Source organism: Haplochromis burtoni, unplaced genomic scaffold (assembly GCF_018398535.1).
Source record: "Haplochromis burtoni strain Fernald_Lab_line unplaced genomic scaffold, NCSU_Asbu1 Contig_468, whole genome shotgun sequence".
NCBI lineage: Eukaryota > Metazoa > Chordata > Actinopteri > Cichliformes > Cichlidae > Haplochromis > Haplochromis burtoni.
The window spans coordinates 80153-96913 of record NW_024582829.1 but is presented as its reverse complement, the minus strand read 5'-3'; the positions used below and the strand labels follow the sequence as shown (position 1 = coordinate 96913).

General features: G+C 42.0%; 1 protein-coding gene across 5 annotated transcripts in view; it reads left to right on the top strand.

The window, feature by feature from the left end:
* The window catches only part of LOC102303521 (zinc finger protein GLIS1), an 81998-nt gene that overhangs the window by 46206 nt on the left and 19031 nt on the right, over nt 1–16761 (top strand). For 2 of the 5 annotated variants that reach the window (XR_006052927.1, XM_042213688.1), the window contains exons 5-7: nt 11310–11471; nt 15338–15344; nt 15529–15627. Coding sequence is in view for 4 of the 5 variants with exons in the window: in XM_042213688.1 (XP_042069622.1) it covers nt 11310–11471; nt 15338–15344; nt 15529–15627 (268 nt within the window). In the remaining variant the exon portion in view is untranslated. Of the gene's footprint in view, nt 1–11309; nt 11472–15337; nt 15345–15528; nt 15640–16761 lie in introns of all 5 variants that reach the window. The other 3 variants (XM_005946481.2, XM_014341409.2, XM_042213687.1) reach the window with 2 other exon arrangements.

Sequence of the window (16761 nt, the reverse complement as noted above, 5' to 3'; positions counted from 1 at the left end):
GCACAGGAACGACTGGAGCGGTTTTCCAGAGCAGTAAATGCATCTTCTGATTGAACAGACGTGTAAGTGTCGACTGCATTATTGAAAATACGAATTGAGAACTATATACTGAAATGTGGTCGAGTGATTTATTGAAATGTGAATGAATGGCGATGTGCTTGCGGAGAATGCCCGAGACATGATTGGACTCGACACATCGAATGTGTAGCGCGGCCTGATATATTGCAACCAGCCTCATCCACATAACTGGAAACTGGACCTCGAAGCCCACGGAGAGCAGAAAAGAACACACTTGGCACGGCGAGGAGTGAACAAATCTAGGGGCACCACGGCATCGCAGTTGCACCACATTTCTTAGGCGGCAGCTTTTTTACCCAGAAGGCTTTGTGGTCTGGTCCCCCTCCAGAGGATTGCATAAATGCACTCTCTTCCCCTTCAGCCTCCTCGAGTCCTTGGGCTGGTGTCGATCACGGTGCCATGTTGACCTATTGTTTAATTTTGCTGGCATGTTTTTTGTTCAGTACTATAGCACTTCTGGCATGGAAGCATTTTGATTGGCAACTCTCTGGCCTTCAGCAATGTTTATTTGTTGTCACGTCAGAGTTATAGAGTTGCCAGTGTGTGCCACAGTAGGCGTGATTCTTTAGACAGCTGTGTCAACTCTTGGGTTGTGTGGAATAGTTTGCCAGAGAGGGAGAAGGGCCTTCACTTTTTCTTTTTTTTTTTACCTAACAAGCCTGTGCGGTACAGAAACGCTTGATTCCTCCTGTTCGTTATGTTAGGTCGTCACACACACGTTTAAATCACTGCGCAAGATGGAAAACTAACATTCATCTTATCGGCTGAAACAACAAAAACGGGAATGCAGAAGAGAAGAGTGTGCGTGTCTGCATCACAATGAAAATAAAACTTGGCCGCTTGTAGTATGAACTATTCTCTGACCGCAGCAAGAATCCAAATTTTAACAAAATAAACACTTAAGCACTTTTATACTGTTAAAAAACAGCTACTGGCAATGTACTTTGGTTTACTGGGTAGATGGTGTGGTTAACTAGTGGGCGTGTTTTTTTCTTTCTGGGGCATAAATGGTTAATGTCAGGAACTGTGGTCAGAGCAAGGGCATCTTTCCAGACCTGTGGCAATGTGCAAAGATGCCAATTTCTCCATTACCAGCAGCCTTAAAGCACTGAAATGAAATCCAGTCCCAAGACGTGCAACGTTTTGAGCAAGCAGGGTGGCACATTTTCTTGGAAGGTTTTCAGTCTGCGAGATTAAGGGCTATGCATGTAAAGAGGAAGCAGATCAACACAAGGCAGGTTAAAGTATAAAAGAATTCGAGTTACGCTTAAAAAGGAAAAGTCACAGAAGAAGGAGAAAATAATGGATGGCTGGTTGGAGCCAGTAAAAACAGACTAATTGTCACATTGGACTCGTTTTACAGCATGTGTCAAATAATTAATAAGAGTCATAAATCTGATCAATTAAATGTAATTATTTTTGTCACCACTGGCTCTTGGTGAATTGGCGTCTATCATCCCCCAATACCAACAGTAAAAAATGGAGACACTAAGGCAGACCTTCCCAAAGTGTGGGACCCGCCCCGAAACGCTTGGACACTGCTAGCGCTGCGCCCACAGAAACACAAAGCAGGAGATGAAGCATCGCTGCATATGTTTCCAAACCAACTTCATTCTAAGGCTACGTCCACACGTACACGGGTATTTTTGAAAACGAAGATTTTCCGTTTTCGTTTTTTAAAAAAAAATCCCGTCCACACATAAAAGCCAAAAACGAAGGAAAACGCTGCTAGGAACATGCCAAAGCAGCAGGTGGCGCTATATTCCTATCCGTGTAGAAATGTTGGCCAATCAGAAGTCAGCCTGGGTGGGAAAGGGTAAACAAAGATGGCGCATAGAAGCAGAACTGAGTCGTATGTGTGGAGGGACAGTAACTGTGTAAGCATTTGAACACTGCAGAGAGTAAAATTAACAGTAATGTATTTTGTCTACGTCCGCCATTGTAGAAATTAATTTCACCGAAACAATAACGTGGCGCACAGTGTGACGTCAAAAAATGCGCACACCTTCACGTGTAAACTCAAAAACGGAGTTTTTAAAAATCTCAGTTTTCAGTGACCAAAAACGCCGTTTACGTGTGGACGAAAGGCGCAAACGCATAGAAAAATCTGCGTTTTCAAAAATACCCGGGTACGTGTGGACGTAGCCTGAGCCAAAGACTAGAACATATGGTGAAGCAAATCTTCCCTTTAGCTTCACCTGCACAAGTGCGGAGGTAGGTCTCCCTGCAGATTTGTTTTCCCTTGGAGCAGCGCTGGGCTGTTCAAATCACAGACAAACAGGATCCCACATTCTTGATTTTTAGTTCACAAACACTTGTTTTAATGAGTAACTACTCCTGCAGATAGAGACAAAATACTGTTTATCTGCCATTCTGCAATTCATCTCATGTAAACAATAACGTGGCGCACAGCGTGACGTGAAAAAAGGCACATACCTTTGACGTTGCGTGACGAACTCTGTATTCCTCGTCCACACGTAAACGCAAAAATTGAGTTTTAAAAAATCTCAGTTTTCGTGATTCGAAACGCGTTTACGTGGACGAAACAGCTGCGTTTTCAAAAATACCCTGTAGGTGTGGACGAGCGTAAAAGAGTTAGTAGTTTATTTTTTACTACCTGTAATTTATTGCAGATTACTTGTATTTGCTTAATTGTTTACTAAATGTTTGAGGTGTGAAATAAACCGCAATGGAGCAAAATATGGGGTGTGTGGTTGGAGGATGTGTTTGTGCGTGCGCGCGGGGGGGGGGCAACATTTTTCTTGTAAAACAAAGGGGGGCCCAGCAAGAAAAGTTTGGGAACCACTGCACTAAGGTATAAAACACTCCATTGCAGCTTATTGGCTGAAGAGGGTAAAAGAGAGACAGCAAGAGAAAGCGAGAGTGCGAATGGAGGCAAGTGTGAGTGAAAGGTGCTGAATAGATTGAAGCCCGAGTGTTAGAGGATGCCGTAGCTCATGGGCCTGTCAAACAGGATCCTGCATTGACTGCCAGTAACATCAGTCCAGGCGCCGGCTCGGAACACAGATCATGTTTAGGATTTTCATTGCGTAACCTCCAGTCTGTCTTTTTCATGGCGGGTTCGGATTTCGTGAATGGGTTTATAATTAATGTCTTGATGGTTACTAATGGCCGTGGCCCTGCAAGCTTTGTGTTGCTCTCTAATTAGCCATTATAAATGCTTAGGATTGCTGCGACTGTAACCCTGCTGTCATGATACAAAGTGGGATGGCTCTTTCAGGAGCTGAACGGAGGCATAATAGGATCATGTCTCATCCCCAAAATAAACACCCAGAATCCTTCTCAAACACAGCGGTCATTGCATCGTTAGGGAACACTGATGCAAGGACACTGTCCAAATCAATTCTTTAACAATTAAATTAAGCCAGATGTGGAACAGATTTGAAAAGAAATAGTTATGAGACAATAGTGTTTCTCACTACATTGCTAAAGAGGACAGTCGTAGGACCAACAGTTCTGCGACTGAGTGCAGTAAACTGTTGGTCTTATTGGCTTTGAAAACAGCGACCAGGTCGGCAACCGATCGCAGTGTTTTCTTCAAAGCAGCTTTGGTGCAGTAAGACAGTGATGAAACAGCAATAAGATGGAGTCAGTCTGCAATGAGTTTCCAATTGAATGAGGTCAAATTGACAATTACATGCAATCTGTGCGCGATAATAATGCAAATAGCTGTGATAATTCAGCAGAAATCACAAATCTGTTGCCGTCTTCACACTCAGAAATTCACATTAACTGCTTATATTCAGAGTCCAACCAGAACCACACAGATATTCAGAAATTTCTCCTCAAATAGCGACTGCAGGATGGCGATTATCTGCAAAATGACATTGCTGTTATTTAGCAATGTAACTGGAATACAGCTGGCAATCTCCTATTGCAAAAAGATGCTTTGCAGCTAAGTTGTGCTCACCGCACAGGTTGACTCAACCTGATCAGTGTCTTGGCAGTCGGTCTGCTTTTATAAAGGAGACGGCAAACTTTTGCCACAATCTGAGTTGGACTGAGGTTGTTTGAGGGCCCGTTGCCTCCTACCAGGCGACCTGTGAAATTACCTTGCAATCAAAAGTCATGGCCCAGAGGTTGAGCACGCAAAGAAGAAAAACTCAATGCAACCACCGATTTTTCCTTTTTGCAACGAGGCTGCCGATCTATTTTTACTCTCGTGTCACTGAGGCACGAGCTGTTTGATATGTATGCAATCAATAATACTGCTTTAAAATGAACTGCAGATTTGGCTCGTTTTCATTCAGTCGAGTATAAAATATGTCCACGTGAAAATTATTTCTTAACACCCTGATCCTTTGCCCAGAAGGAAAATTAAATATGCCAGTGCAATTTAGCTGGAATTACGTTTGGTTTTTCCGCTAACGCTCCATGATAGCGCAGTAAATATCCTTTTCCCTGTCAGCTCACTTCATCTCAATAAGAACGTGACCCTGGATTTTTTTTTTCCGCCTCAACCTGATGAACCCGTAAAACCCGGGCTGCCAGGTTTAAGGGGAAATCACATCTTAGCTCCCTAATGTGAAGCAGGGCTGCAGAGCTGGTCGACATTTGAACGGAGGTCTCTGGATCACAGCAGGTTAAGTGCTTCCATGAAAGCTCACCGTGTTGTTGTGCACCCAGGCTTGCACCGTGCCAGGCCTCCACCGCGGGAGCAGGGGTTCAGACCCATCACTACACTTCCTCCTCAATCTTCAGCAAACAGCGTGCGAGAGAAACAAAACAGCTGGGCTGGCTCATTATGTGAGCCCCATTTAGTCATCATAGGAATGCTTCCTGTTGTGCCATCCACGTAGTTTTTAATCTGGCCCCAAAACTATTCAGGCATGAGTGCAAAATAGCTGTTAAGAACAATTTCTTTAGTCATTTACATGACTACTTCCTCCCACCAATTTATCGGCTGAGCTCTTGCTCTGTTTTCTTGTTCATTCGCATCTGGACAACACTCCCTCCCTCGCAGTCATGTGTGTGTGTGTGTGTGTGTACTCATATCTCACATTCATAAATCAAAAAAAATTAGGCAAAGTAGAAAAGATGCTTCAAAGCAGGCGGGTGTGAATTAATTTTTCATCTTATAAACAAAAAAAGCCGCTCGCTATCTTTGATTCTTTTTAATGCTCAATTCACAGCAGATGAAGCTGGCTGCTAAAAGGATCTCGGTTCACACTGGAAATGATATGTGTAAACTATGTAATGCGAATGTTTTAGCCAAGCTGTGTTTAATTTTGTATCTTGACGAAGCGCATGAGAAACCTGCCTCTCCTTAGCTGTCTCGTTGAATCATATGGATATAATTTCATCCATTTACGTTTTTCTGCTCTTTGCTGTGGTTGCCACAGGGCATTTGGAAGCCGGCAGATTAAATGCACATGTTTCTCTCATCCGCAGCCGGGGCACTCTGCTCCACAGCCTTCCCTCGGAACAGATCCTGAAGTGTTGGTGGTTTTCCTCGTTGGTCAGGGCAGAGAAAGACACCTTGTGATAAACCAACTCATTCCCTCAAACTCCCTTTTTCATACCTATAATGTTATATAACCTGCTTTTGAGCATTGGCACTTTATACCATGTTTTATTTGGCAGTGTTTTCATTTGCAACCAACACTTCTTACCCTCATCTTGCCTGCTAAGAAGCCTTAATGTATGCATTGGGTTAAAACTAATTATAGAAAAGAAGTCTTGACTGTTAGGCTCAGAGAATCGTTTAATGGGGAACCCCCAGAACATGAGAAATGGGGGATTTCATGCTAGTTAGCAATTAAACTCGTTAGTGAATGTGCTGATGTAGAGAGATGTGATGTAGGAGGGATTTGTAGCAACTCCATAAAGGTGAGCAGAAAATCCTGGAGCTATTTTTGGGGGGAGGGGAAATGACTTCTGTCAATGATGACCTTGGCTGCAAGGGCCACAGTCAGATATTATTTTTCAGGAGAAAGAAAAACCTCTGATTTGCTTCTGATGCTGTTCTGCACCGCTCCTCGAACACCATTCATCAAGGCTTTTAATCAGATTTCTGTTACACATGTCAGCAGCCATATTTCCCGCAGCACCCGTCCATAACGGCCAGTTTGTTCCCATCATCCGCAGCTCCGGCAGGTTGCTAATGAGCCGCTGCATGTGAGGAGAGCGGTACACTGCTGCCTTTTAGCTCTGAAACTGTTTGGCCTTTTACCTGCCAGTCAGGAGTCATTTCCCATGAAGGCCTCAGGCACGACGCACCGCCACTCTTCTGCATGCTGGGCCCATAATCTGTCTGTTGTGATCGGCGGCCTGTCCACCCTTTCAACCCGCTCTCGCCCCCTTCAGCCGTGTCAGGACCCCGCTGTCATGGCCAATGTTTACTGTGCTACTGAGCACCCCCCAAATCAATGGTGAGATGGTGTCAAATGGGGCTCAAATCCCACCACGCTGCCAGCGCCGCTCCCCTCGTGCGGTCATCTGCTGGTTTACCTTAGACAGAGGTTTTCAGAGAGGAAAACTAAACATGTTTAAAGCAATTAATGTGATTAGCTCTGCCTAAAGTGTTTGCATAGATAACATCAAAGGTAAAATCCACCCTGTGTTAGAAGCCTCAGCCACCAGAGCTCTGTGTTTATACCACTTCAGCCTGTGTGTTTGCTATGTGTGTTTTAGTCAGCTTCTCATGGATGATGCAGGACCCCACTGATGTACAATATATCTTCAGTTGGAAATGAAAACACACAGCATGACATATAAAATAGCCACGATAAGACCAAATCTGTCCACGTGAACACTTTTAATCCCCTTGGACATTCAACACAAGCAGTATACATGTATTTCATTTAAACACCAAATGAAATGAAGCCGACAGGGATCATTTGGACCCGTAGATCGGCCACGCTTTAACGTCTTACTTTAGCACAACGTTTTCATGCAGGGTTTCTGGTACAAACTCATGCCTAGAGGTGACAGTGCCTGTTGGTTTCTCAGCAGGCAGGAAAACCTCATGCTCTGGCCGTCTCCATGCAAACTGCAAGTGGTGATCCCGCAGTAATAATGTGCTTTACACGATTAACACGGTTTCCCCAGCGGACCCCTAACTATAATTCAGCCTCAAATTTATATTGCAGAAAAAAAGGAGTGAAAGAGTGATTATTCCCTTATACATAAATAAACTTTTGGCACATCAATAATAGCCATTTTTGTTTTCCGAACTCGAACGCCCGGCGCCGTGTTTCAGCAGTAAGCAGAGACCTTGTCTGTCACGAGTGGTACGGCAGCGTGGATGTTCATTCGCACAGATTTTATTAACTTTTCCCACCGTTGCTGCCTCTCTTGTTTTCATCCAAAACATTTGCCTGGTATGACTCGAGAATAATGTTTTCCCGCGTTACAGCATTGTATGATGTGAACTCTTTAAGACATTTTTATAGCTAAATGCTGAACCCCAGACAGCATGTGTTTGTGTAGTGTTGAGGAATTGTGAATATTTTTCCTCATCTTTCATTTCAGTCTGGCAAGCAGACGTTTAGCTGTGATCGTGCTGCAAATTTTCTGCATTTCTTTATGCTTACTTTGATAGCATCTCAGCTTTACAAGCTTATCTTTACCCAATCGAAGCTCAGCAGTCAGGGATAAATTATGAAGAACTTGAAACAAGTTTATTTATATGCTGGAAATAAAAGATATTGAAGCCTCGATTTTAGCATTATGGCTGTTAGGGGAGAGCAATATAGCCTCAAAGTTGTAGGAAATTTGCAATACTGGTATGTATGAAAATAACAAGAAAAATGCTGAAAAATACTCTACTGGCTTGCAGGCAGCAGCATTTATTAGTGCAAAGGGCATTTTCTATCCTTCTTTTTTCCAATGAACTGCTGATGATAGACGACCTCATTCGAAGTGTGAATCTGTCAAGGTGCCAGCAGCAGCAATACAGTACAATAGTCGTGACACAGGATGAGTCAAAGGTAAACACGAACGTAGCCCAGGTGGTGTTTTTCCCTGGAAATTAAGTAAAAGTGCAGCATAACTGCTTAACACGCTAACAGTCACCACCTTGTTACGCTTCAGAAACCTGTACAATATTGTCACATAATAAAAAATGGAAACTGAAAAATTCCTGGGATGTTGTCTGGGGTCGAACATTTGATTCAGCTGCTTAAAGCCCTCTGTTAGCTCCATGTAATTGCATCAATAACCTTCCTGTCATATGGAGTGCAACCAGCGAGTCTCCTGCGAGACCTTTCTTGAGTCATTTGTTTACTTTTGGGTTGCACATCAGCAGCTGCTAGCATCTCCTCCTTTCCAGCCGTCACAGCCCGGCTGTACTCGACGGTGTGTTTTTGCTTCAAGTTTTGTTGTTTCCACCTTTGTCAGTAACAGTTTTCTTCCATATGTTATTACTGTGCTTTGTTGGAGATCTAGCCTCTTGTAGCCAAACAACTTCCATACTATTAAAGAAGCTCTATATCATCGTCATGACATGCTACCGTGCTGACAGAGATGTTTGTATTATCATTTTACAATTGTTTTACATCATTTTAATTTTTCCGTGCCAAAAGTGGCTGTATCAGCTAACTAGAGCACATTTGGCTGTGAGGTGCATCCATGGAGTGTAAAGTAGCCTCACCTTTATGGATCTGGCTGAAGTGCCGATAAGCTCATTCTGTGGCAACGGTCCATCCATCCTGAATTCACAAGAGTCAGTACTCCGTCTTTAGAAAGGTCCGAATTGAATTAAACTTGCACACAATGATCGCCAAATGGGTCTTCACACAAACTGTGTTCAAGTCAAGCACATATGTGTTGTTTTATGGACGTTAACCTGTGAGTTGTGAATGGTACAAGAGCCGGATGAACTACTACGTCATGGATGTTCTAGTTTTAACTCACCAAATGAAAGCCAGTATCCTTCCTTCATGTTTGTCAAAGAATTGAACAAACATATGAACTTGTTTACTTCTGCTGTAAAGTTGAATCTATGAACTTTGAGTCACATTTGAATCCAGCTGGAGGTGGCCTTACAAGGAAGCGCAGACGTTGACGGTTTATCAGCTGCATTTTTAAACCAGAGTTTGCAGCTTGACTGAATGAATTTGTTTATGGGCCCTTTGGCACGTGTTGACTTAACCTGAGGGCCTCAGTTTTATCCATTTACAGCACAATGAGACGAGTACAGATTATGCAGACCTTGGCTGGAAATGCTTCATTTCAAACTTCAATACATTTTAATTGCTGATTGTTGAAAACTGATGAGAAACTGTTTCTCAGGTATCATAGTGCCACCAATATCCAGCTACAGTTTGGTGAGGAAATACAATTTTAAGGCATTAATAGTCCCATCTTTCTTTCTTTTTTACCAACTTTCAGTATTTTTTAGTCAGTCTCATTTTTATTTTGCAAATTATGATGGAAATCAAGTGGAAAAATGCAACTTATTAAGGTGAAAGGAAGCTTTTGTTCCATAGTCATCCACCCAAAGGTCTTACAAACTTTATGAGGAGCTATGCATTGAGTAGCCATAATTGGGCAGATTAGGACTCTCTTACTGAGCTGCTCAGTCACATGCATAAACCTGCAGATCAGCATGGTCACCCAAAACGGCTCTACCATGTCAGGCTTAGGTTTCGCCTATATTAAATGGAGCCTCAGTGAATAGAAGGTCCTGCCTGCACTGTGCGAGTGAATGAAGAAGACCAGGGATGAGTATTGAGTCTAGATGTAGCTGAAGGACCGTTAGAAAAATGGTGTCACTCTCTCCTTAGCTGTAACCTGACCTGTTGTCAGGAGGCTTCGCTAAAGGTCAGCGTACAATGGATACAGCGGAAAGGCCACAACACCCCTATAACAGCCTTGGAGCTGCAGTTTTATTTTGGTTGAGATCCATTCAGGCCGCTTCCAAAACTGGTTTTGAGTGGAAAAATTGTTTCCTGTATGAGACTTTGTATAAAATTTATGGTTTAAGAATTTTATAGTCATATTTTGACCAGAGTGGATGCTTTCCTGGCTCACTCTGAGTGTTTTAAATTTTATTTTCTTGACATGGTTTGAATGAAGCCCTCACTGGGTGACAGAAAAATGACTGTTCAGAAGAAGAGTCCTGACACAGCTTTTGCTTTTATACCGAGTGATAGCTAAGTGCATAAGGGTACGTACAAGTAAATAGAAAAAGGTACCAGTGAGCTGAACTTCCTTTTCTACTGTGCACCAGTAGACTTTGTGACTCTTTACACAGCATCCACTGTAGGGGGGCTTTGATGGGGACTGCCCTTTCCACCAGCCTGCTGTGTTTTCTCCTTAAGAGCAGAAGCGGATATGCGAGAAGCTTCATGAATCATTCACATGTTAACAAATCTGTGGTGTTCATTGGCAGAGTGGTCGGGATCAAATGAGCCAAGCTGGGTCGGCTATGAGCTTGTTTACAGTCACTGTCACTTGTCAGTCTAATGAACTATACACAGCAGCACACTTATCTCATGCTATGCATTACAGCCCATTAACTGCTGCTGTACGGCACACTCCAGTTTCCCGGCAATTTAGATGGCAGCCTCGAGACAAGAGCACTGCCATGAATGCGGCTGTTTTTCAAGTGGATGTGCTTTTCAACAAAGGTCTTTGGATCTGCAACATAATAGCCATGGAAAAAAAATGCTCGCACTTATACCACCCACATTATTAAAGTGGACAGTTTCTGCTAATTCCCAGGTCCATCTTTTATTCTCTGCTTTACTAGAGTGGCTTTGCACGAGTGAGTTCAACATAATCTTTATTTCTCTGGTATTGAGTCTTAGTGCAAAACAAATTGTTTGCAAAGTTGCATTTAAGCCAACTTTCTTCTGATTGGCTGACCCTTGTAACCGAAAGGTTTGAAGCCTGAGCTTGTGAATCACAAGTTGCTATCCTCGTGTTTAATCTGAGCATCTCCCACCGTAACAGCGTAAAAGGTTTTCTTTAAGTATTTAATTTCTTTTCCATAGCTAGTTAATATATCGTTTACAGTGAGCTCCATCTGTGTGAGTAATTATGAGACTGAAGGAAAGATTGGAACAACTTATCTCGGAGTCACATGCACACACATATACACAACCCACACGGTTCTAACGTTTGCCAGCTTTACACTGATTGATTTAAATTCTTTTGTGTGCATGCATGTGGGCTTTTTGCTTATTTTTCCTGTGTGGTCCTGTGCATACCTGCCAAAGTGTGGTTGCCTTTGTGCTCTAATCTCTGTCTCCCCTCCTCCACAGTTCGAGGGCTGTAACAAAGCGTTTTCTCGTCTGGAGAATCTGAAGATCCACCTGAGGAGCCACACAGGAGAGAAGCCGTACCTGTGCCAGCACCCTGGCTGCCAGAAAGCTTTCAGCAACTCCAGCGATCGGGCCAAGCATCAGCGCACTCACCTGGACACGGTCAGAATCCAAGCCTCTGCTCTCTCACCTCCCCCCTCCCAGTGTTTCACCAGAGTGTTTAATCTGAACTACTGATGTCTGCATATGTCGTCATTCACTTTCTTTGAAATCCATTTCGGGATTAGTTTGAGGAACTTATCTGGATACCGTGCTGCAATTGCATCACATCAGCCTCAATGTCAGGATGGATCAGGATGCTTTAAAAAAAGGACAAAAAAAATGTAAAAGACTGTTTGGCAGGAGTGTGAAGGTGGGCAGAGGCGACTTCTGTTGCCCTCTACTTAGCACCCACACTGATCTTTGAACTTTCAATAATACATCGCTGTATAGTTTCATTCATTTCATTTCATTTGGTATTTTCTGCCCACGTTCAGACATGTAAACACTTGACAGAGTAATCCAAACCACCTTTGTTTTAGTTCCTGCTATAGTAGGCGTCTCCATGATCATACACAACCAAACACAGACTACGGCTGCCAACAATAAACGTGACTTTTTGAACGTCCCCTCGGTGTGTGCGTGAGTGTGCGTATCGTGCGGTATCCCTGCTCTGATTTTACAACATTCAAATGCCTATTTCCACATCATGACAGTGTTAGACTTTAACTTGCTGTCAGTCAGTGAGCCGTGTGGCATTCTCACCCACTTTCCTCTTGCAGTGACATGCCACAGATCATTAAACGATCAGTGTCATTTGGCCAAGTTGCAGCTTGTGCCATAACAGGCTTGGATTGGGACTGCAGGCTCAGACAGAGCTTTGTCTGTTTCTCTGACCCGTGGAGCGAGAAGGAAAGGTTGAGTCAGCCATTGCTGCCACTCGTCATGTCTCAGTAGCCCCACCAATTTACCACCCACTTTATCACCATCCGTATGCCAGCACAGCTAGGGAGTAAAGAAGTTGTTGAGCTCAAATTATATTCTTAAGTACGTTGGGTTTCCTCTGCAAGGGAGAGATTTTTTACTTTTTCCCCTTTAAGTCAATAAATCGAATCCCAATAATTTTTTTCTGACATCTGAATCTACAGTCTGCGTTTGAAAGATTACTTAAATCTGATTTGAAACAACCAGCTCAATATGTGCCTCCCAATAAAACGCTGGACTAGAGCACTTTTAATCGTACAGTGCCCAACACCATCGGGTGAGAGCGCGACTGTAATTAAGTACTCATTTACTTGAATTTTGTGTAATTTTTAATGTATTTCTATGTTCTACTTATACTATATCCTATTTTAGATGCAAATATTCTGCTTTGCACCATTACAGATCACCACCATTCCCTACCAAGCATACACAAGTATGCACCACTGCTTTTCATGCACGTTGATGGTTTTCTGCACCATTTTTATTTCTGATTACATTTCTGAGTTCAAGGTGTGTAAGCGTGCGTATTATTGAGTAGTTATTTGAAGGAGTATTTCAAATTTGTATATAATGGACCTAAGTCCCTTTATAAAGGGGGCAGCTGTGGCTTACATGGTAGAGCCTACAATGCTAAAGCTCAGTGGGTCAATTTTTGTTCCTCTAGTCTGTATTTTTATCGGTTTAGCCGATGGCGCGATATGGCAGCCTCGCTTCTGTCAGTCTGCCCCAGGGCAGCTGTGGCTGCAACTGTAGCTGCCTCCACCAGTGTGTGAATGTGAGAGTGAATGAATAGTGGAATTGCAAAAGCGCTTTGAGTGCCTTGAAAAGCGCTATATAAATGCAATCCATCATTATTATTATTATTATTATTATTATTATTATTATTATTTTGGAGTAAGAACCAAGAGTTGCCTCCAAAGCATCAAAAGTACTGCATGAATGTGTCTGACTGACCGAATAAGACTTATAAGCTATGAGTGCTTGATTTGATTGTCAGTACCAGTCCATTTATTAAAATTTAATTGTTTAGAAATAAATAGGAAAACTAAATTCAGGTGTTGTGCCAAAAAGTGATCGTCGGGCAGAAAGTGATCCGCGTGAGCGCGCAGCTGCTTAAAGCTGCAGCGCCCAGATGACTTACAGCTACTTCTGTGCAACTGATACAAGACGCGGTAAACTGAACACCGCTTCAACCGTCTGTTTGTTGGAAAGTAGTGAATGCTCCGCATTTTCTTGTTAGTAACGGTAACAGCGTTGTAACGATTGGAATAGAAATTAGTTAGATTACTCGTTACTGAAAAAAGTAACGCCGTTACTCCAATGACTGAACACTGGTAATGCTGAGCGGTTAGAAAAAGAGTAGCAGTGGTCAGGCAGTGTCACCCTTGATTTTCTTCCCAGAGAAAGTAATTTTAGCAGTATTTTTGCAACCAGAATGTTTCCCCCTGTTTTCACTGAACTGGCCGTGCACCAATACTTTTCTATATGTAACAGTAAATTATCAAGTAGTAAGAGTAGAAATGTTAATGCAGACGTTGTGTTATTCTGTCAGTGTGGGATTTTCTTCCACTGCACACTCTTTCCACAGTAGTCCAAACGATACAGCTAATCTGGGACCCCGATGCTTATGGCCTCACATTAACACCCCACGATGGCTTTCACTGTGCTGCCCAGTCGGCTGCGCTGCCAGAAACACTGAGGAGGAAAATCATTTTAAAGCTTAATTATATTTATCCTACACAGAAGTTTTACTTCACTCTTTTATTTTTCTTTTAAAGCCGGGGCTCTGCGCTGTATCGAGTCGGTTTCTTGGCAAAACAAACAGAGATGAGTGGCATTATAAGCACTTTGGGATGACAACAGGTTACTTAGAGAAAACGTTAAAGTGCAGAGATAATAAAGTCTGTAAAACTTATCTTACTGAATGTAAAAAGTAAAAAAATCTCTATCACCATCCTTCATTTTAATTAGAAAAATGTGAAATGAAAGTGGTGTACTCCATCACGGTGTATCCAGTGTGCATAATCACATAAATGCTTCATTATTAAGAATACTCCTCAACATGGTTGAATAAGATCATTTATACACTCACTAGCCACTTTATTAGGTACGCCTTCTAATACAGGGTTGGACTACCTAATTCTTCATGGCATAAAACTCGAGTACTGGAAACATAATTCAGAGATTTTGGTCCATGAATATTGTTATATACATGATAGCAATAATTAGATAGGCTGTGTCATTTATACATGTGCCCAGAAAACATCCCCACACTTTAACAGCAGCACCAACCAGCTTGAACTGTTGATAAAGGCATGAAGGATTCATGCTTTCAGGTTGCTCACACCAATCCTGACCCTACCTTCAAAATGTTGCAGTGAGGTCGTAGTTTCCTGTTCTCGTTCTTGCTGATGGGCACCTTGTGTGGTCTTCTGCAGCTTCAGCCAATCTTATTCAGGGTTTTACGTGATCTGCATTCATAGATGTTCTTCTTCAGTTACTGTTACCTTCTTGCATCAAAAAGGCATTTCTGTGTCTTATTGAATGTTTTCTGTTTTCAGGCCGTTCTATGTAAACCGTAGAGATGGTTGTGCAGGAAAATGTCCGTAGATCAGCAGTTTCTGAAATACTCAGTTTGAACTTCAGCAGGTTGTCTTGAACACGTCTATATGTTGCTGCCGTGTGATTGGCTGATTAGACATTTACATTAACGAGCGGTACCTAATGAAGTGGCCAGTGAGTGTATTTCTTGCGCTGATATATTATAGTGTTTGTCTTTAAGTCTTTATACATTATTAATCATGCAGTATCGGTGCTGTCAGTAGCAAGAGAGATGGGTTTCATTGCTGAGTGAGTGCAACTGCAAGTGAAATACGATGCTTTAAACCCTGAAAAACTAATAACCAAAGAGATGTTGTGGTATTCAAATTTTTGTCAACTGATTGTCTTTTCTTTTCATCCTTTGTCTGGTCTTCCTTTTACCTCACATTATGTGTCTTTCTCAGCCGAAAGGTAGGACTTTATCTTTGCCTTTACTTACATAAGTTTCATATTTACTGCATGTTCATTTTTCTCCTTTCCTTTACAATTTTCTTTTTTAGCTGCTTATATTATTCTGTGTCTCTGTTATTAGAAAAGCTACATTTATACATTTTGCTCTGATAACTGAACAGAAATATTTCCTCCCTCCTCCCAGAAACCGTATGCATGTCAGATCTCCGGTTGTACCAAGCGCTACACGGATCCCAGCTCCCTACGCAAACACGTCAAGATCCACTCAGCCAAAGAGCAACAGGTGCGTAGGAAGGTAAGACACTCTCTGCTAGAGTGAGAAACAGGACAAAACACCTGTGTGTAGTCAGAGGTTTAAAAAGAAACATCATAGAGGAACCAAAAGTATGTCAGCTGTTACCGCTGACATTTGTTGTTTTCTTCATTTTTAAGTAGCAAATTAAAGCCAGTGGACACTTAAAACTTAAAAACTGCTGCAGCATGGTTCATTTATTCTTAAATAAATTGTTTATAAAATCGAAACTATTGAAAGTAGAAGGTTTAGTGAAACTACGGACATTATTAATTATGTTTAAGGCTAAAAATAATATATTACCTGTGTTTGGGAGGTGAGGACAGCTGAAGGAAATATCATTTTAAGCATCAGCTCGCTGGGACCACGGTTACGGGTATACGACTGTGGAACTCTCTTCAGGACCGGATGCTGCAGAACCTGCATTCAGACTGCTTCCATCAGGAAGGAGGTTCTGCAGCATCCGGTCCCGTACCAGCAGACTGAGAGACAGCTTCTTCCTCCAGGCCATCAGACTGCTGAACACGTCATAGACACCTCAGCTTCACTACTGGAACTTCAACATTATGCACTACATACTGTCCATTAATGCCACTGTTTTGCACAATATCCAACTACCAACCTCTGTATATTTTATATATTTTATTTTATTGCTTACTCTATTTAATTTCTAAAATATGTATACACACACACACACGTAGAAAAACATATTTAGTATACACATCCAGTAATGCATATACTATTATATATTGTACATATATTTATTAGTCTCAGATGTAGCCATTCTTATATTTTGCTTGTTTTACGTTATTGTATTTTTGCACAACTCTGTTGCTTGTGAAGCTCGCACACAAGAATTTCACTCGCATGTGCTGTACCAGTGTACCTGCACATGTGATGTGACAATAAAAGTGATTTGATTTGATTTCATTATAATCTTAAGAGTTTTACATTGTTTTAAAAAGTGTTACATGTTTAAAACGATAAATCAATATGAAGAATACGCAATAAATTCGAGCTAACTCCTTATTTTATTTATTTATTTTCTCCTTGTTATTATGTGCTGAGGTATTAGCTGTTTGGTCTGATAAATGCTCACGTGTTCATTGGTTAATGGTGCCCACT